A 22,059-nucleotide genomic window follows, 5' to 3' on the forward strand; every position below is an offset into this window, starting at 1 on the left:
TTTTAATATGGATATGAAATAATACAATAAATAGGAATTTGAAATCATAATATAATACATAATTAATTAAATAATAATATTCTTACAATATATTAATAAGTTTTCAAATTTTAGAATGAAAATGTAAATAGATAATAAAATGTTTTATAGAAAATATAAACTGAACTAAATTTAAAATTTATTAAAAATCCATAAATTAAGATCGGATATTTACATGTAAAGGAACTAACAATGAACAAGCCCCATAGTACAAGCATGAAAATGATATTTCAGCCTTTAATAAACTTAAAATTAGTATTGTAGGTAGTTTATTGTTTTTTAAAAAAAGAAGAAGGAGAATGCATATGTTAGATTGTGAGAATATATTTATACAATGTTTAATCTACTTTTGAAGAGGTTTATTTAGGGAAAAATTAAAAGGATATTGTCCTTTTAGAAACTATTTAGGAAAATATTGTTGTTTTCAAACTATTTGTAAAAATATTGTTTTTTTTCTTTTAAATAAGTCGAGGGTTGAAAATTCGACCTACATAGGTCGAATTTTGAACCCTCGACCTCCTTCACTTGTACGTCGAACTTTGAATCCTCGACCTTGCCCTTCCTAACATTATTATTGAGTTTGTTTAATTATCATTCCAGAGACCTTCCTATATCAAAAGATCGTATTTCTAAATTTTCATAAGGTCCCCTGGAATTCCTTCCAAAGCTTGTTGAATAATTTTTACGGATTCTGTCATCTCAGCAAGTCTGACTAAATAACGAGCTAATGAATCTCCTTCTTTTTGCCACGGAACTTCCCAATCAAATTCGAGAGCGAGATTATGAGAGAGAGCGAGAGTTTAAGAGAGCGAGAGTTTGAGAGAGCGAGAGCGAGAGTGTGAGCGAGAACGAGATTTTGAGCGAGAGCGAGATTTTGATAGAGAGTGAGAATACTGTACAAATTTTCCTTTTTTTCCTTTTTAATTATTACACATTCCACCTTCTTCTTTCTAATTTTTTTTTTTAATTTTCCATTTTATAAAAACAATTTCTAAAAATATTTTATTATTTTATTTAAACTCTAAAAAGAATAAATTAAAAAAAATAATAACTCATAAAAATTAAAAAAATGTAAATTAAATATCTCATTTATATAAAAATAATTACAAAAATCTATGTGTCCCACAAGGCGGACGTCGTCGATTTCGAGCTAGTTGTCGTCGTCGACTTCGAACTTGAGGTTGCTCGGGTTCTTCTTGATGTTGCTCTAGTACCTCTGCAGGCGCTTCATAATACAAATATTCATTATGCTCTCCACGACCCCGACCATGTCCATGCACGTATGAAGACGAAGGATCAGCCTCTGAGTCATGATGTCTTGAACCAAATGCTGACATCATCATCATCGGACTAACATAATTAATTTGACTATGCGTCTGCGTCATAGGGGGCAACTCTTCCACATTATGTGCAACCTCATCAAACTCATCCTCTTCCTGAACATGTCCTCTACGTCTAGGAGCTGGTGGAGGAATAATAGGTATATCGTACATATAATGAATTTCCTCCATATAGCTTTGGTTGTCACTACATATAGTAAGAACCTGGTTCGGATCATTCGCAACCTCACGGAGTCTACTATTGTTTGATCTCTGTGAATTATAAAACAATTAGACAATATTTAAAATAAATTTAAATTAAAAAAAATTAGATAATATTCATTTATTTACTGGATGACCCATAGCTGCTCCCGGACGAGTGACGTAGCGCCTTGTGATATTATCATAAAAATGAATATATTATGGAGTGACATATGTGTCAAACTATTCAAGAGAAATCCCCACTGCAATAAACCTTGCACGATAGTGCCATCGCACTACCAAATGTGCAACTTTTTCGGACCAATCTCCAGTCTTTAGGTCAATATCATGCAGTACGGGTTCAGTATTACAAGGCGATGGGACATCCTGCTGAAAACCGAATTGTCTCATCACTCTGTCAGGAAGATGCCACTCACCAATGTGAAAACATATGAGAGGACTCATCGCCCGTCATATGTTTTTACCATTCGTACAAAAATTAGGCAAAGTATGCACAATAATTTTGTACGGCTCCCAAATAACCTGAAACACAAAATATTATATTAGAGAATATTAAAGACAAATACAATAAAAATGTGAATAAAATAATCAATTAGGTTTAGTGTAATGTACCTGTTCAGGTTGAAGCAGATCAAACATGTATCTATACTGGTTGATTACATGTGTGACTGTCCTAGTCACACAAAATTTGTCTCTCCACCTAAATTTTTAAATTGATAATTTAGAATTTAAATTAACTAGATCAGTGATATAAAAATTAAATTGAATTAAAACAACATACCGAGAACCGTAGGCTCGTCCAACTAACTGAACGTCATTAACATGATGTAATTGTTGAGCCATTGTTGGAAATCGCTCCCAAGCCCATAGTTGCAAAAGTATTAGAGGCCCAACTATCTCTTAAACCTCAGGTCTTGTTGCTTTGCGTAGTTGTCTATACAACCATGCCAAGCATGCCAGTGACAGGAACATCAAGTGAACAAAATGACTTGATTTATCTGACTTCCACCCATCATTTGTAGTATATATGCTCGTGCATATCTTATGACGGGCTCCAGATAGTTAGGGATTGAATAATAAATAATTTTTTTATTATATATTCAATTTTTTTTATTATAATTTATTGTATATTCAATTTTTTTTTATAATAATCTACTGTATATTCATTTTTTTTTTTTGTAATCAACAAAGTTTTACATTATAATAATCTAATATATTCAATTATGGTCTAATGATTATTCAATTATATTATGATTATTAGCACTTTTTTCTCTTTTTTTATATATATTTCTATGGAAAGTTCAAAAAAAGTGAAGACTCTCGCTCTCTCAGTATCGCTCTCTCCTAAGATCTCGCTCTCTCACTCTCGCTCTCTCTCAATATCTCGCTCTCTCTGTTATTGTTGTTATTTTTCCATTAATGATTACTAGCTTTCATTTCTTCTAGAACAATCACAAACACTTTTTTTTATTATGGATCTACAACCAGAAACTCAATGCGTAATCTTAGCATTCAATGTGTATTCCTGAATAATCTCATTTTTCAATTATTAAACCATTTCATTTTACCAAGTTCAATGTTAGTCAGATTAGTCAATATAAACTAAATCGCGCTCTCTCCGACATTCTCGCTTTGAATCTCGCTCTCTCCTAAAATCTCACTTTGAATCTCGCTCTCTCTTAAAATCTCGTTCAACATCTCGCTCTCTCCTATTATCTCGCTTTGAATCTCGCTCTCTCCTTAATCTGCTTCAGTCCACTTATCTCCTTAATCGCTTTGAAGTTTTGACATGTGTGTAACATTCGACAACCTAATATACAAAATTTTGTTCGTAGACAAAGCTAATTTGGAATTGTCTTTCATTCCAAGGCATAACTTGTATCAATGCGCTTCATATTCGCTTGGAGTTCGCTCCCAGAAATATAGCCATCCCCACCCTCTCATGTCAATCCCACAAGCCTCCGTCTAATTCGAAATGATAAAAATTGCATAGGTTGTTAGAAGCAGCTCGAGTACACAGATACATATAGTATACCATCTCATTACTTTATTTCCTCTATAGGGAAAAAGAAAAGTAATAAACCTGCAATCTCGAGGGTGGATGTGTGTCAAAACTTAAACCTTCGACAACCTAAGCGAGATTCGCGAGATTTCCCTTGTCGAGGGTTGAAGTTTCAGCCTATGCATTGTTTCCAAGTTTTTCTTTGTTCGTCGAGTTCTCAACGTTCGACTTCTAGCCTCGAACTCCCAAAACAACAATATTTCTTTAATAAGTTTTGAAAACAACAATATTAATATTAAAGGTCCTTTATTTAGTAACAGAATTAAATTTAAGATTTATTGGGAAAAAAACATGGGTGGAAATTAAATGATTAAAAGTATATAGACTAGAATGTACTGGTAACTAGGTCAAAATGATATTTAAATCAATTATTTATATATTCTTCTTTGCCGGAGAAAATCAATAAATTAACACCCAACATCCTTTTTTTCTTTTCGTGGATATAGCGTTCAATTAATTTTTAGAAACTATTATGGCTTTTGAGATTTGTAAATTGAATCGTTTGCTCTTGTCCATCTAAAACATTTTATTTTCACGAGTACAACCATATGACATTTTTTAAGTATCAAATATTGTAGGATCAGATGAGTTGTTTTATAAAATTTATAAAGTTATACATAAACTAATTCGAACACTCATGAATTAAATAGAAACAAAAACTAATCCGAACATTCTCGAATTATTTTTTAGAAAATAAAAAACACGAGACGTTTTAAGAGTCATAATCAAAGTTGTAAAGAAATAATTTCAAACTATCAATTATTTGATTGTTAAATTTAAATAAGTTTTCTAGAAAAAATTATAAGTCCTTAGACGGTGGAAAACAAAACACAATGATGTTTTAAACAAAGAGAAGATAATATTTTAAATATTTAAGGTTAAAATACCATTTTAGTTCTTATATTTGAGAGTTAGTTTTATTAATAGATGGTTGATTTTTTCAAAATTAATTTGGTCGCTATCAATATTCCATTTTAAACTTTTTGCATACGTATTAATGAAAATGATTATGAATATTAAACCAAATTCAATAAAAGTTAACTTCAAAAGGGATTCAATTTAGACATTTACAAACATAGGGTCAAAAACGAATTAGTCTAATGTAAAGGGTTAAAGTGATATTTTAATCAAAATTTTAAAAGTGATTTTTGTTGATCCACGTTGGTATCAAATAAAGGAGATTCAAGAAGGTTCTAATGAATAAAAAGAGTCAACAACTAATCACAGCCAAACCTTACCTAAGTATCGGTCACCGCCTACACGCCAGATGAATTTATTTGGCTATTTCTTGGAAACAAAGGGATGCTCTCATCATGCATTTTTATTTTATATTTGACAAATCAAGGCCTTGAACAAGGACCAAACTAAGGAATACATATAAAAATTATACAAAGAAAACAACAGTTAGATGTTTAAATATAAAGTAGTCAATCAAGGAAGGCCATAAGACATATTGGAGGGCAAAGTTTGACTTTTTAGCATTTAGAATTTTAATTTTGGTCTTCATTTTCTTTTAATTATTATTTTTAGCATTTGATCATAGGCTTTCACGTGTTATGTTGATCCTGTAATCTCCCTCAATATCAAATACCTACTGTATTAATTTTATGATTAAATTTGAGGTTATACTTAAAATTTTTAATATTAATGATTGATGAACAAAAATAATAATTCAAAGACTTTGATCAAAGTTCCAAAGTTCAAACTTGAAAACCAGATTTTCAAAAGATTCAGAGACTGGATCCATATTTAAACCAAAAATATTTGGTCAACTGCCTTTTTTCAGCTAAAGCTTATGAATAGTCAGTTTATTTTCTTAAATAGATGGAATTTTTCCTATAAATAAAAATAAAGGACTTGGATCATAGTTTGATAGTTACAAGATAGATGATCGAGTCATCAATCTTTTGAGTAGTAGTTGGTGTCTTATCCACTAAACTATGTTCAAATGACTCAACGATACTAATGCAAAGAGACAAGAAGAGATTGTTTGCATTACCGAGATAAATAGTATCGTAGACTATTTGTGTATTAAAAAAAGGGCCATCGTTAACCTGTGAAATAATACTAGTTTAAACATGGAATAGAAAACGGGAGAACTAGTAAAATATGCAAAATAAACATTATGCAACATTTAGATCTTAGTTACTTGCAGAAATCTTGCCCGATTCATTGATCAAAGCTTTCAAGTCTTTGCAAGTATTTGTAGTAGAGACAGTGGGATGTGTCAAGTGCATCTCCATTGCTTTCCACAGGGTAAACCTTCCTGCTGCTTTGCCAATCATTTGTTAGCTTTATCCACTCTCTCCTCCAATTACTCAATTGAAATCTGTATCCATTCTCTGAACTTTCTTTCAAGAACTTGAAGTATATTGCAGCTCGAGGACCGTAGTAATCACCCAAGAGTCCACTCCAGTATTTATTTCCTGAATCGAGATTAAATAAGTCAAATTTGAAGCATAATCTTGACGATAATTTATCGATATAGAGTGAAGTCCAGGTTCAAAGTATCACTACCATAATCACGAAGCAAACTTGCTTCCTCCTCTGTGTTGTCAAACCACATGGTTATTTGAGTTCTTGCATTCCATTCATACTGTAATTTGAGATTAGTCAGCATTCGGATGTAGTTAGTATAATTGTCTCGTAATTGAAAGAATGGACATGAATTGAACCTGTTTTTCCTCCTCTTCAATTTGGGCGAGTTGCTTGGCGCTTTGTAGCCAAGGTCCCAGAAGAAATCCCTCGTGACAAGCCAATAATGTGTCGATATCATTCACAAGCTCAAGGAACTCTTGGCTTAAGTTGGCCATTGTTTGTGCATCATATAACTGATATGCTTTGACAATTCTAAAGAACAGTTCATTTGAGTATTTGGCTAGAGCTTGCCTGGTCAAATCCACAAGGTCATACCTAAGAGTAGCAACGAATGTCAATTCAATGATCTAAGCTTTAATAAAGAGAAAAAAGGACAAGATTTGACATCTTTATAGGTTTCAAATAATAGGATATTTTAAAGTCGTGAGTCAACCTGTAAGTGTTGCTACCAGAAAGTTGATCACCACCTGCAATGAAAAGCTTTAGTGCACGAGTTACTTCAGAAGTAGGATACCAAAGATGAGGTCGGTCAAACATTGCATCCCCAAGGCGAAGGCTATCTACGCGTGAGTCCAAGTTCCCATGTCGTTCAGATCCCTCAGGTAATACCAAGATTGACGATGGATCAACATCAGGAAATGCCACAATTACATCCCTGTTTTTGTCCTGTTCCGTATTGACCGGGACATGTTAGCATAACATAAGCACGATTCACTGATTTTGCATGAGCAAGAAAAGAAAATAGACAAAGGGAAGACGGTGACGACCATTCTAAAGTAACAAGACTGCAAACACCAGTCGTAGAAGTACCAAAAGAGATGGTAAGGTCGAACAGACATTGCAGTCTTTTTTATACTTACATTGGCTCCATCAGTGCAGTTGTAGATGGTGTGATATAATACATCCCAGGCATCTTGTATTGAAGGGACTAAATGACCATAACGCCTTATTGAATACTGATAAAGCCATTTCTGGAAACAAAAGGATAATATTACAAATTCTGACAGATGGGAACAAAGATTTCAAAAATAAACAAGCCGCAAAATCTAAGAGGCAAATAAATTCTAATGGAAAAAACAAACTCTAAAGTTGAAGGTGCTAGGGCTAAAGTTCAGAAATCAAGGACAAGGTGAGCAGTATGTTGTCCAAAGGATATGAACAACCCTCTAATCGAAGGATCTACCACCCCTGAAATTTTTGAACTAAAAAGAAATTTCTATTGTCGGAATGAATTGCAATTGACTTAATAATCAATTCATATTTGGGTAACATATCAAAAGAAAATTATATCTTAGCCATTTAATGAGCAAATTATGTGGACTTAATTATTGACCTACGGACTTCCTCTGCATTAGTGCGGTTGGTGGAGAAAAGAACATATTCTTACCGTTATAGTAGCATAGTTTAGGAAATTGCCTACATTTTTCAGGCAAAGAAGATTGCCTATATTTGGTCTAGTTGATGAAGATTGCTTAGTTGTTGCAACTTCGCAAGTTTATGTTCAATCAATCTAATAGGTCCAGTAATTCTAATCTCCATATAGAATTCAGCTTTCTTCCATGCTTAGATCTTTTACATAGAATTTGTTGTGATTGTTCTCGAATTGTAGGGCATTTATTATGAAATATTTTCGAACATCTTTTGCATCTATCAGTTCCTTCTCATAATGCATTGCATGTAAGACATAAACAGAACTAGTTGTGTAAATCAACTTGGAAAATAAAACCACATTGTGCATTAGCCAGGATGTGAACCTAAGCACGGTAGAAAAGAAATGATATCACTACCCTTTTCATGTGATTGGCTCTTCGCTATATTCAATTTAATCCATGTAATGTCACTTGTTAGCTTTCCGCAAATGGAACATGAATACAACTGGCAACGAAGTAAATGGGTCATCATATTTTTAAAATAACAATAAAATATTTGTACCTTGACATCAACTTTGTTGTGCTGAAAAGCCATTTCAGACATAAGATCGTAGACAACAGGATTCTGTTCAATTCCTTCCATGGACATTCCTACACCGACCTTCAAATAAAAACACGGGTGACAGAGGTAAACACGAATTTAAACATTGCAAAAAAAAATGATACACCTCACGGATATATGAGAAAAAGAGAAGGTGAGAGGGAGATTGAAATAAGTAATATCTTCATAGATATGTTAAATATACAATTTTTACATTCTAATGAGTAATATTAATTATGTTCTGGGTAGAATCTTCCGTAGACAACTTAAATACGTGACAGAATGTTGTAAGTGGCAGAGTAGTCTTGCTACCATGATCCACTGTGATTCAGCTCTTCATTGTTCTAATCCGTAAATGAAAATAATTTAAAAAGAATTGAGCAATATTAAATAGCATATAATCTTCCAAGCCGTCTTTTTGATAATGAAAAAAAAGAAAGAGAATCAATTCATCTCTTCAAAATTACATAAATAGTTAAATAATGTACTCGAAATCTGAGTTACAGTACTTATGGACGAGATAAAGAAAGCACCAAATATTTATTTTTAAAAATCTATTGGTGCTAAATAAGTACCTATAGCAATTAAATAATGCTGCCTAAACATTATGACAACAACTAGACATCAAATAATGGTAGATGATAAACTTACCATTGTTGAATATGGACTACTACGAGCTTCAATTGGTCCAGATGCTATTGAATCTAAAATGCCATACATCTCAACATTTCCAGCAAAGTTATGTAGCATACACCTGTACAGGGCAATTCATATTATTATAGTTAAATTTACGAGCATCACACATCCATTGAAATAAAACACACAGCTAATTAAACAATAAATCAACTTATAGTCTTAGCTATGAATGACACCTAAGCACTATACACGGTCCGGGACAGGGCAACAAAATTAACGAGAAATGCAGTTTTTCTTTAAATTTTTTGTAAAACGGCTAAAGTTGGATAATTACTGTTTTAACCTGCAAACTAAATGAAATGGGGTATCAAAATTGCCTTGCAGGATCTTTCTTATAAACTAAAGACACGAAGATAACATTGAGCCACTGATAATTACTTTGCTTTTCAATAAACCGACTGAAATTACATTCTAAAATGATATAATTTGACATAAATTTAACATATTCATCAAATAGCAAAAAAATAGGTAATGTAATGTGTAATCAAGGAATTTTTAATAAATCAACCATTGTTTCAAGAATCTTCCTTCAAATTAATTTATAAAAATGGGCAAAAATGTAAAAAGATGTACAATATGTCATTCTCGACACCACTGCTTTTAAATGGTTAGTCTTAGATTGTCAATATAATCAACCATGTATAGCAACTAGAAAAGAGCTAATAGCCTATAAATATAACATTAGACACTCTGAATATAAAAAAATATAAAAAATAAAAAATAACTTTAAACTAATGAACTTTGGATGTTTATTCTTGGCCGATAATTGTAACATACTCTTCAACATCGCTGATATGCTATGAAAAAGGCTTTCCACAATGTAAGCCTAAATCTCGACCATTTATTAGATATGAATATTAAGATCGAGCAAGAGAATGGACATAGAGACTTTCCAGATGTAAGGAGTGCCATAAAATTGCTCAGAAGATATCCAGACTGGTTTCACTTCAGCATACAGATCAAGGACTACCAGCCTTCCCAGAGGCACAGAATGTAAAAGGGCCTGAAAAATGCTTCACCAATGTCAACCAGAAGTGAAAGGAATGCACAATGACAGCCCTAAAGATTGAATATATAAAAGAAGGAGCAGGCATATAAGGAGCCCAGCTAAATGAATTAGCATTTACAAATAACACAGGATTTGAGCCAAGGATTCCCTGAGAAGATCCTTCATATATGGCAATTATCTAATGATGATTGAAAATTGGAAGATATATTTGTGTATTATTACATGAACAATTGATGACATAAGGAATTACTATAACCTTCATTTGTGGAGGCCTCCAGAATGGATCATATGAAAACATCCACCCCTGTACATGAACAAATTTCATTAGCAACAAGATTGAGACAAAAGTTGCTATTTCACCAAAAAGACAAAGAAGAGATGTAGTGGGCATTCACTAAAGTAATCCATATCACGTTCCACTTGCTTAGTGATATGACTTATGAAAACTTAGTGAATTCGGTCCCTTCAGGGACATCAAATAAATTTGGAACGATGCAGAGAACTTAGTGAATTGGCCGAACAACCGCTTATATGGCAACACGAACCAATAATACCTGCATTAGCCAGACAGCATTAGAATCTCCAGCCTGCATTCCTCCAAAAATAGCTGCACCTAATGAAGAAATGTATTCCACCTCATCAACAGGTGGAGTGTTCTCGTCAAAGGTATCACTGTAGGGTAAAAAGATATTCATAATGTAAAAGTTCAATAGCAGATATTTCTCATGTTTCCAGAAAAGACAATTTAAAGACAGTAGAAAGAAATATTGCATCAATTTTAAATGCTTGTTCTGGCTTGCTTTTCTGCCATTTTGATGTAACAAAGCTGACCATACACATCTTACAATGACAATTAAAAGAAAAATGAACAACCCACAATACAAAGTCTGATTGAGGAAACGAGTACATACCAATTGTATATATGGGAAGTTCTTCCATATTCTGAGCACAAAATGCAATTTCAGACAATTAAAATCATCAAGCACCATTTACGGAAAGGCATGAAACATCTTATTCTTATACAGTTCGTTAGCATAGGTCCAAAAATACCTTTCTGTTGTTGCTCAATAAATGCTTTACCAATCTCGACAAATAACGGGTCTGTGGCATCAAGAAGGTAAGTGCAGCACCATCTAGGGTCACTGTGAACAGAAAACCTGCAGGACAATGGTACCGTAGAGACAATTGACATTGTCATTAGTTAAACAAGTACTTTGCAAGAATTTCTAGTTCCTCAAGTATCATTCTAGGGTCTCATGACTTACGAATCAAAAGCTAAAGGTTTTCTGGTCAAAATTAAGTAATTCTTAACTTGCTTTACAAATTACTAGGTGCCAATTTTGAATTCAGACAACTCCATGCAGGATCATTTCATATTTTGGTATTAAATTTCTAATAAAAAATGGAATTTATGGTATTGTTCCATCATTAAAATATATATAGATATAGATATAGATATAGTTGGATCATAAAAATATAATGCACAAATTGGAATTTTATAGTCTCATTCTAATAAGGTATGCTCATGTTAGCTCCAACTTATTTTAATAATTTCTCTCTACATATTTTATCTTACTAACTGCTCTCCATTGTTTTTCTTACTAGTCTTTCGATATACTCTCTCGATCACTAATCAAACTAATTTCATTAACTTCTTTCTACATCGATACTTTCTTGCAATAATCCCTCTTAAGGTCTTCTCTCCATATATAATTTTCTAATTGACTCCATTTTAAAATAGACTTTCTAACTTCTCTCTGTAGATATACTTCTTTTAACAAATCTCTCTCTACACCTACTTTCTCTCACTAATCTCTCTTCACTCGCCTTTCTCCCATTTAGACATTCACTTCTACCACTCTCCCTATGTATATAGTTTTCCTCTAGCTTTTCTTCACTTGCCTGCTTCCTTCCACTAATTTTTCAGTCTACTTTTTTTTGGCAATTTAAATCCTCTCTTTTAAATTTTTCAGTCTATTTTTTTTTGCCAATTAAGAAAAATGTCTTGAATTGAGAAACCATCGAATTCTTTGTTCAAAGAAAACTTCCTTCAGTCACCTTACTGCCCTCTGTTTGTCCCTTATGTACTTCGGCAAGTGAAGATTTACAGCACCTTTTCTTCTCATGTACCTTTGCAGAAAAGTGTTGGTGGTCCTTCCAAATATTCAACTTCGTAGGGGTCTTTGATGAGGCAACCTATCTTATCTCCTCTCGAGTCCCTCTCTCCCAAAAAAACCACGGCTGCTTTGGATCAACAAGGTCAAGGCTATCCTTTCTGATATTTGGTTTGAAAGGAATCAGAGAATTTTCCATAATGCTAGGAAAAATTGGGAGTTTCGTTTTGATTCAGCTAAAAGGAACGCTTCGGCATGGTGCTCTTTGAACAAAGAATTCGATGGTTTCTCAATTCAAGACATTTTTCTTAATTGGCAGGCTTTTATATTCCCAACACCTTAACTTTCTTCAGTTTTGTTTCGGTTGTCCTTTCTTTCACTGAAGCTGTAATTCTATTTCTTTTCAAGTAGCTCGGGTTTTTCCTTTTTCGTTGATCTTTATGCTCTTTGTATAAATCTCTTGTACTTTGGAGCATTAGTCTCTTTTTATAATTCAATAATAAAGAGACTCGTATCCTTTTCAAAAAAAAATCTCTCTCTTTAGGAAACTTTTTTATCCTAAAAATCCTTCAAATTTTAATATTAGTCATTCGAATAAATCTTTGTTTTAAAATAGCAAGCAGTTTTAGACGAGTTTAAAAAACTTCAAAAATATTAGACCAACAACAAACAAAATTATTATCAAACACTTCATTAAAGTAATTATTTTTAAAGTGCATCACATCCTTCGTATCATGGACTATTTTTGTTCTTTCTTTTAATATCATGGATTTGACTAACACCGGTTCCAGAATGTTTCAATATATATTCTAAGCAGATGCCAAAAAGACAAAAAAAAAAAAAAAACATTAATAACCATAACAAATATGAATTTTATGTAAGATAAGGGAGTGTTGAGTTACCAATTTCCCAAGCGTGTTATCTTTGCTGATGGATATATGTGTTTGAAAGCAGCAGGAATATTACCCGAAAAGGCTGGCAAAACTGAAAAAGGAGAAAAAAAGAAAACCATGGTCCATAGGTTGTTCCTAGCACAAGAGCTTTCTAGAACTTCGTCTAGTAAATAGGCTGTACGAACTATAGCAACATTTCTGAAGCTTTAAAACAGCAATTAAGAAAAAACAGCAATTCTAAAAGAAAGCCAATATGAAAGTAAAAATATTTAAATGGAAACCTTTTATTGGAGGGGAAAAAAACACTTGGGTTTCCTACTGGGTCAAGTCCAAAGAATTTCGAACTCTATTGCAACATGGGGTATTAAATAAATTTACTGACAGTGCTTAAAAATACCTGGAGTCATTCCTAGCTCAAACATTCTGCCAGTAACTTTTTTCTGCAGAATAAGCTGTTGATCAAACCAACTTTGCGGCAGTGGCCCACCCCATCTGTGATAAGAATGTCGATATTCAAAAGGCAATGATAAGAAATTATCAATAAGAATTTTTTTTACTAGAACTGAAATATAAGAGCCAACAGACATGCCACATGTAAGCCATTCTCTACATATATCTGATTGGACCTGGAAGGTTACGTAGCCGATGTGATGATGATTATATATTTATAATTCCATCTTTCATTTTAGTCCCAGTGGAATAGAATATCCATCCAACAGTTATCTAATTTCAACGCAGTTACAAAGCAACTACTCACTTGTGCAAATTTCCCATACGTGACCATGCAAGAAATGCTGGACCTCCAAAGAAATCGTCCAAATCTGAGTTGCTTATGTTAAATTTCTGCAAATATATTCTGAAGTAAGATCAATCTATACTTTGAACCAAGTAAATTACAATAAGAGCTAGCCTGAAAAAAATTATTTTTTTGATAATAACAACGGCTTTCATTGAGAAAAAATGAAAGAATACACGGACAAACAAAAACTCAGCCCACAAAAAAGGGGGACTCACTCTACAAGAAGGGACTCCAAAAATTACAAAAAACCTTTGAAATCGAAGCCCAACATGAAACATGGAACCGAACAAGAGACCAACTTTCTCTAACATCCCTCTTAACCCCCCTAAACACCCTCCTATTCCTCTCGCCCCACAGCACCCAAATAATAGCACAACCACTAGCAAGCCAAGGAAACCGGCCTCCCACCCTAAACGACGGATTGAGGAGGAACTCCTCAATCATATCTCTAACACTCTTGTGTCGAGCATACACCAAGTCAAACGTCTGGAGAAAATAATCCCAGACAAAGCTCGCATACTCACAGCGACCAAGAATATGATCCAAGTCTTCCTCCACCTTCCGACAAAGAATGCAGCAAAAGGCCCAATCATCGAAGGCATCATCCTAACCAACCTGTCTAGCGTACTTATCCGACCATGAAAAACCTGCCAAGTAAAGATTTTAACCTTTCTCGGGATCCTAATCCTCCACATCGACGCAAAGACCGACTCGCCCACAGGAGAAGGTTGCAGACAATGGAAAAAAGACTTACACAAAATCCATCCAAAGAATTAGGGCTCCAAACCCTCACATCTCTCCTCCCTAGATGGAAGGGATGACTCTCAAGAATAGAGAGAAGAGCAACCACATCCGTCATTTCCCTATTGGAAAAAACACAACGGAACTCGAAAGGAAACGAACAAGAGCTCCCTATCCACACAAGAAAATCGGCCACGTAAAGGCTTTTAAGAGAAGACAGATGGTCATGGGAGTAACCTATAGAGAGATCTCTCCCCCATCTAGAGATCTTCCCAAAAGTACGTCTCTCCCATCCCCCACCACACAATGAACCCAAGGAATAAAAGAAGGGAGCCCTCTCAAAATATCTTTCCAAAGATTTCAAACCCTTTGTCTATCCACTCGAAAGGATGAGTGTCATGTTTGCTAATAATAATCCTACGCGAAAGAGAATAATCCTAGCCTGAAAAAATTATTAGAGTCAGCCTTTTCATTTTAGCCAATTTATTGCATAAATTAAAATGTAGCAAACGAGTAAACCTATAATTTATGGGAGAACCGATTTTGTAATTATTGTTTCTAGAAAAGGACAGGAAAGCTACAATAGCATGATGAAGAAACTGCCTAACGAAAGAAGCTTTTAAAGCAGGGAAAAGTTCAGATTACACCAGAAACAATTTCCAATAGCAGGAAGCAGTGGAGAGTAATATTATACTGTAGATTATTGCATTCATAGTCCAAAGATGTACAATAAGTAACATTGTTCCAATCATCCTAAATCTTAAGACAAGTCAGAGATTATAGCATTTATAGGGTAAGTTGACTTCTTAAACATCCTCAAGCACCCAAAGAATACCATGCACAATTATATCTGCGATGACAGTAATCAATGTACATTATTGCATCCATAGTTCCCAAGAGGCACGATTAGTAACATTGTTCCAATCGTCATAAATATTAAGATTAGTCAGAGATTATAGTATTATACATATGTAGGGTAAGTTGACTTCTTCAACATCCTCTAGCACCCAAAAATACCAAGCACAATTCTATCTTCGATGACGATAGGCACTTGCTGAATGTATTATTATGCCAAACGGCAGTATGAATAACATAACGCAGATAAAAAGAGGGAAAGATACATGAAATACTTTCCGCCAGATAGCCTCCTGCCCAGTAAATGCTAGAGGCATATTGATACCCTGAAGAGCCATCCAGTCTATTTCCTTTTCCCATCTTTTCCAGTCCCACCAGGCAAAAGAGTCTTTAGCAAGCACAGGAAAAGAAAACAGCAAGACATTTATCGAAACAGTAAACAGATAAATGTTATTGGAGCAACATGAAATATTGTAATTCAATTTCTGTTATTTATATTGCTCATTGCAGCAAGATGAATCCAATGCCATTTCCAGAAAGAAAACCTTACAGCTTGATGTAACTGCATTTTGATAGTAGTTCAAAGGAACAGGCCTCTGAATCACAATTTCGTCTGTTTGAATACGAGGCAACAGGCCTGCCTTAGGTACAGAAAATAGTTGTGAGCCACCTGTTTTATCCCAAGATATGTGTGCACCACACCAGTTCTTAAGATACCAGTGCAAGCCAGCTAAAATCTCCACTCCAGTGACCCCAGCGATTCTAGAAAAAGAATGATAATCGTGTTCATGCCGAAAAGTAAGAGATCGATTTTGGTTTCTATTTACGAAGAACACTGTGGATGACTGATGTCTGTGAATTCATATTTTTCGAGACGGGAACTCCCAAACCTTCACTTACTAAATAACAAGAAGCAATATAGTAGCTTAATCCAATTTTAAAGGCCTACTCGATCAAGGCGAACCGAATAAAAAAGAGGAGCAAATAGTTTTTACGTACAAAATTTCAGGATCCCCGGGTTTCCTGAACGCGCGGTGGTTCCTGATCACAAAGCAAGATTCTCCACCACATTTATCCTGGGAAAAAACAGCATATAAAAAAAATGAACATGAAAAAAAGAGACTAGAAGTAGACTAGAGTTCAGTACACAGGAGTTCTTTTATTTTCCTAAACTTCCAAGTGCCTAACAAAACAAATTAAAATCTCTTACAAACTACTCTGTACTTCTTTCAACAGTCAAATAGTGAACACGGAAACTCGTAAAGAAAATCAACCAAGTACCTTAGAGACAATTTGAAAATCAAAGCTAGAGAGGTGAGAAGGAAGAAGCCGATGAAGAACTCCCCGAGCCGCAGCAACTTGGACATATGCAGGCGCCCTCTCGCGATCCTGAATTTCAAGAAGGCGAGAAATGTATCCGACTCCGATCGTCGACGACCGAGAAGTGGAGAAGGCGGCGAATATTGAAACAAAGATAAGGAAAATGGAAGAAAAAGGAGAAGCCATAAGAAGAGGAAAAGAGAAAGAGAGATCAGAAGTGAAAGTAGAAAGTAGAGATGAAAATTTGTAGAGGAAATCGGCATGGTGGTGGATGACGCCGAAGAATCCAGGAACGGCAATTGATTTTGAATAGTACCAGTGACTAGCGGACAATGGCAGTGGCCAGTGCCGGCGGTGTCCCGACGAGAGTGGAAGAGCGCGCGAAAGCGAAACTGCAACTGATCAGTGTAATTTATAAATAGGGATGTGGGGACCTCCCCTCGACTAATTTAGGGCTGTTGATCTTCATCAACTGATTGTTTGGGATTTAATTTCTTTTCAAAAAACCAAAATGTTTAGACGGCTAGTTAACCATTTCGTTTTTTCTTTTTAAAATTAAAATTAAGTCTTCTATCTCCAGATTTTATTATTATTGTTGTTATTATTATTATCTACATAGTTTTAAAAAATCAAATTAACTTTTTTTAAAAAAAAGAAAAATCTTTTATTTTTTAAACGGCTAAAAGTCTAACTATTACACTAAAAAAAGATACAAGTCATCATGGTAATAAATAGAAAAGAAATAAATTTAATTTTCAAAAATAAAAAACCAAAGGTTCATTTAAAATCACTGGATATGTTTTTTAAAATTTGTTTTTAGAATTTCAATCTTTAATCATTTTTTAGGGTTTGGTTAAATCAATTATTGATTAATTTAAAGAAAAGTTAAAATAATATTGAAGCTTCTGTAATTGACTTCTTAAAAAAAAATGATTTCTCCAACTAACTTTTCAATATTCTAATTTTATCCTATTTTATTCTACTTTTCATTTCAAATTTTTTATTACAATTAATTTTTTAAAGTTACACACCAATCTCAAACCAAACTTTAGACTCCATTCGATAATCATTTTATTTTTTAAAATTAAGTCTAAAGACACTACTTCTCTCTCCAAATTTCTTCCTTTCTTATCTACTTTTTACCAATTGTTTAAAAAATCAAGCCAAATTTTTATAACTAAAAAAAGTAGTTTTCAAAAAGATGTTTTTATTTTTAAAATTTGACTAAGAATTCATCTATTGTATTTAAGAAAAATGCAAATCATTATAAGAAATGTAGATGAAATAGACTTAATTTAGAAAAAAAACAAAAAATCAAGTGATTACCAAATGAAGCCTTAATTGTTCAAGTTCAGTCTCTCATATGAAAAGTTTCATACTATTTGAAAATATTGTCTAGGTCTCATACAACCTTTAAACAATATATATTTTTATAGTTCAATAATAAGTGGATGTACGGAGATTTCAACCCATATCTTAGTTTAATATATATTTGAATCAATTGAACTATAAAATAATTAGGCAAAAGTTTCTTATAACTTTATAATAGTATGAATAATAAGAACAACAATAATACGAATACAATTTATAATAAGTTGAATTATCCCATGAAAAAGGATACATATGATAGAAACCAATTTCGAACTCATACGAAATGGAAAGTGGAAAGAGATAAGACAATGAAGAAAACCTAATCCTTTTACATTCGTGGAGTAGACACTAGACGGTGCCCAATGCTTCCATCTAAAAAAAGGCAATTTAAAGTGAGTTACTAATTACTATTAATTACATCCATTATCATAATCTAATTTATCGACCACTCATGCATTGGAAAATAATTAAAAAGAATGGAAACATCATAAGTAGTCATTACAATAACAATTGGGCAAAGTAAACAAAAAGCATATCATCTTTTTAAATTAAGTACCCATCTAAAAAAATATATTTCCATCAACATTCTACGACTATGGATATGTTTCTAATAGAGACGATAATCAAATGATTCTAGAACTTAAGTTATCTCTATCGAAGTTGTCAATCTAAACATAGTCTAACTATCTAAACATATATTCAAGATTGTTCGTTCGAATCCTCCTATCTTAAATGTCAAGAAAAATAAATAGAATACAAATTCTGCCAATTACATTTTTAGGGTTTTTAGAGGGAAAAAACCATTAATTACATAGTTTACAAACAAGGAACAAACCCAATAATCGAAACCCAAAAGAACACATCTCGAAGAAGAAGAAATTGTTGTCAAAACGGCACCGTGTTAGCCGAGCTGGGAAATCTTCCACCACCGAGTCGGTACAGAGTCGAACTGAGTCCACCTCTCTCAAAACTCGACTCGCCTCCACGATCGTCTTCTTCATCGTCGTCTTCATCGAATCTCCCTCTCGTTCTCATCCTCTCCAATATCTTCTTCGCCTTCTCTCTCGCTCTCTCGCTTCCTCTCTCAACAATCTCCCTCAAAACCTCCATTGCTCCGGCTTCCTTCGCCAATCCCTTGAATCTCATGCTTCCGTAGCTCAGAGCGTACAATGCCGCAACGCAATTCTCGCGGGTTGATTCGGAGTTCAGCTCTTTCTCCCTCAGCATTCCGACCAAGAGCCCGACGGCGTCGGCGTCCAGCATTGCCGACCTTCCCTCCTGGCACACGGCGATGTTACAGAGGATCAATAGCAGCCGGTTCGTCGAGTTTCTTGATTTCACCATGGAAAGTAGAGTGGTTACGGCGCCGAGTTTCACAAGCTTCACTCGGTTGCTCTGAATCATTGTTAGGTTGTAGAGACACAAAGCGGAATCGTCTCGAGTTCGCTCGCTTTCCGATCGGAGTGCGTAGAGGAGTGGCGGAAGCGCGCCGAGAACTCCGATCGCCATCCGATTTTCATCTTCTAACGCTAGGCTGAAGAGCGCTCCGGCGGCGTGTTCTTGCGCTTCGGTATGTCCTCCTTTGAGCACATCGATTAAGTGTGGAACCAATCCAGACCGCGCGATCTTCAGTTTGTTCGGCTTTTCGAGGGAGAGATTTACCAGAGAGGCGACCGCGTTGATTTGTACCTTGGGGTACCTCGACGTTATCAATCGGTGGAGAGAGAAAAGAATCCGAGGCGTACAAAGCGAAACCCTAATACTTTCATCGGTTTTCGTGATTTTTCTTAGCGAAATAACGCCTTCTTCTTGTTGAAACACATCGGGACTCTCAAGCTTCCATAAAAAATTCTTCTCTTCTTCAGAAATCGATGAATTAGGGGGTAGGGTTTGGATGAGCGCTTCGTTTTCCACAGTTTCAGAGGAAGAAGACGAAAATGAATAGTAACACGCAGGTCGAGTCGTGAACGGCAGAGGAGTTCCGGGACTTCCTCCGACGACGACCGATTCCTCCGACGAGCTAGTGTAGAAATGTTCTGGACGGTGGCCATATTCCGTCGCAGCGTGCGAAACATTCACCGGCGGCAAATCCGATACCCCCTCTAACAAATCCCTATCCGAGGAATCCCTAATTCCGGCTTGAGGCTTCTCCTTCTCCATCAATGCAGCAACAACGCTCTCAACGGAGGTGTAATCAGGCGGCTGAAGATTCCGAGCACCAGACTTCTCACACCAATGGAGAATCGTCTTCTTCATAGCTAAATTCGGAATAACAGTAGTGAAATCTGGCTTCGAACCATCCTCTAACACAGGGGAGAACCCTAAATTTCTACAAACCTGCGCAGAAACGCGCTCAAACGTCTGTCCAGAAGAGACGACAACAGGGTCCGCCATTAACGAACCAGAAACTGGACAAATGAACTCTTTAGGAGGCTCGCTGGATTCAAGCCTAGAGTTACGACGGTGGGGGAAGAGGAATTTCCACCGGGACTTGCCATTGCCACCCATACATACAGAATCACGAAACCAGGAAGAAATCAAAGTTTGAGCAGAAATCCAATTGTACAGAGAATTGAGTGAGGAAAAAGAGAGAGAAGAAGAAGAAAATGAAGCGTGAGCTGAGGACTGCCTTAGGGCGTTCTTCTACTGCTGTGGGGTGCAGTCGGGTTTCTTTTTGTGGGTCTGGTTTTTTGGATTGACTGGTCAATGGTGAGGGATGGATTTTTATTTTATTTCAATTTTTATTTACTGGTTTTTTTCATGGTCTAAGAAACAGTCCACCCTCGGTGTCATGTCAGAAAAATCATGCTTTGATTTTTTTTTGTTCTTCCTCCAGGTCAATTTCTTTTATCTAAATTACAATAAAATAATAATAAGCTTCAAAAATTATTTTCGTTCAATATTTCGATGTTTATTCCATTTTAATTTATGTATTTTTAATAAATTTTAATTTTTTCTCTTAAAGTGAACTTTTATTAAAATGGCTAAATAATAACGATAATTTTAATGTAAAAAAATATAATATGTAAACCTTTTTTCAAAATGTATAGGAAAATATTTATAAATATCAAAAAGTTTTTTTTAGAAAATCAACTACTTAAAAAATAAATTTAAGATTTATTGAAAGTGAAATAACTAAAATTCAACCTTTAGAATCACATAGATTAAAATTAGGCATTTAAAAATATATGGACGAAAATGATATTTTTAATCTAATAAATTATAATTAAAAAAAACATTGTCATTTACTCTTTTCTTTTAAAATTACATTATTACCCTAAATTTTTTCATAAATGTTAAATAAAAATTGGTTAGATTTTTTTTTATATAGGTTAGAGAGATTAAACCTCAAACTTTAAAGTTGATTGTACATATTTATGTCAATTGAGATATACTCATGTCAACAAATTTGTTCGAATTTTGAACAGATAAGTTAAAATAAATATGGTGATGATACATTTCAGTTACTAGTAGATTTAATTTGGTGTATGAGTTACTTTTGGTTAAATTTAGTGATAATTTTTATTTAGGATTTTACTTTTTCATTGTAAAAAATGGTGGGGAAGAATTGATATATAAGAATTTAATGCACTAACAAATTGATTATAATTCAATTAGAAAAAGTACACTCGATGATTAATATTTAAACCCAAGCATAAACCTGATGGTGTAACAGGACTTGAATACGGAAATAATCAAATACTAGAAAAAAAAAACTCAAAATCTTTGGAGATTCAAAATGTAGTCAAGGTACACTTTTGATAAGCGTTGTCCTAAAGACAATTATTTACTCTACACAAGCTGCAAGCATACTACAACGATCGTCTCAGCATAATACAATGACTAATTCTGATAAAAATGCAACCTCGAATTACTTGAATCTAGCAAAACTCTTTGATACTCACTTTCAACTTTGGTCAAAAAGAAAGAAATAAAATATAGAATTATTCAATTTTGAATGAGATGTAACAAATGAATAACCAAGTTGTTGTTTATAGGCTAGCACTTAGTAACTATCCAAAATATAAATTAAAATCAAATAAATACAAA

The 22,059-nt window shown here is 34.2% G+C and overlaps 2 protein-coding genes across 3 annotated transcripts; both read right to left on the minus strand.

The window, feature by feature from the left end:
• Positions 1–5,637: 5,637 nt before the first annotated feature.
• Positions 5,638–17,045, minus strand: LOC120071815 (alpha-N-acetylglucosaminidase-like). Of its 2 annotated transcripts, none has more exons than XM_090310540.1 (19): positions 16,600–17,045; positions 16,318–16,394; positions 15,869–16,080; positions 15,585–15,706; positions 13,681–13,766; positions 13,321–13,415; positions 12,933–13,014; positions 10,967–11,073; positions 10,828–10,858; positions 10,471–10,588; positions 10,173–10,220; positions 9,800–9,910; positions 8,863–8,964; positions 8,173–8,271; positions 7,101–7,211; positions 6,674–6,906; positions 6,318–6,555; positions 6,160–6,238; positions 5,638–6,068 (listed from the first exon to the last, which is right to left on the minus strand). In XM_090310540.1, exons 1-19 carry the CDS (start codon positions 16,822–16,824, stop codon positions 5,812–5,814), a joined length of 2,433 nt encoding a protein of 810 aa, XP_090166666.1. In that variant the 5' UTR covers positions 16,825–17,045; the 3' UTR covers positions 5,638–5,811. The 2 variants fall into 2 exon arrangements, with proteins under 2 accessions (XP_090166666.1, XP_090166665.1); XM_090310539.1 differs by having other exon boundaries at positions 10,462–10,588.
• A 1,672-nt stretch (positions 17,046–18,717) lies between these two features.
• Positions 18,718–20,903, minus strand: LOC120071673 (U-box domain-containing protein 38-like). Its single transcript, XM_039024047.2, has one exon. It carries the CDS (start codon positions 20,515–20,517, stop codon positions 18,895–18,897), a length of 1,623 nt encoding a protein of 540 aa, XP_038879975.1. The 5' UTR covers positions 20,518–20,903; the 3' UTR covers positions 18,718–18,894.
• Between the last annotated feature and the right edge of the window lie 1,156 nt (positions 20,904–22,059).

This window comes from Benincasa hispida, chromosome 2 (genome assembly GCF_027475165.1).
Source record: "Benincasa hispida cultivar pf3 chromosome 2, pf3_genome.v1.1, whole genome shotgun sequence".
NCBI classification, from domain to species: Eukaryota; Viridiplantae; Streptophyta; class Magnoliopsida; order Cucurbitales; family Cucurbitaceae; genus Benincasa; species Benincasa hispida.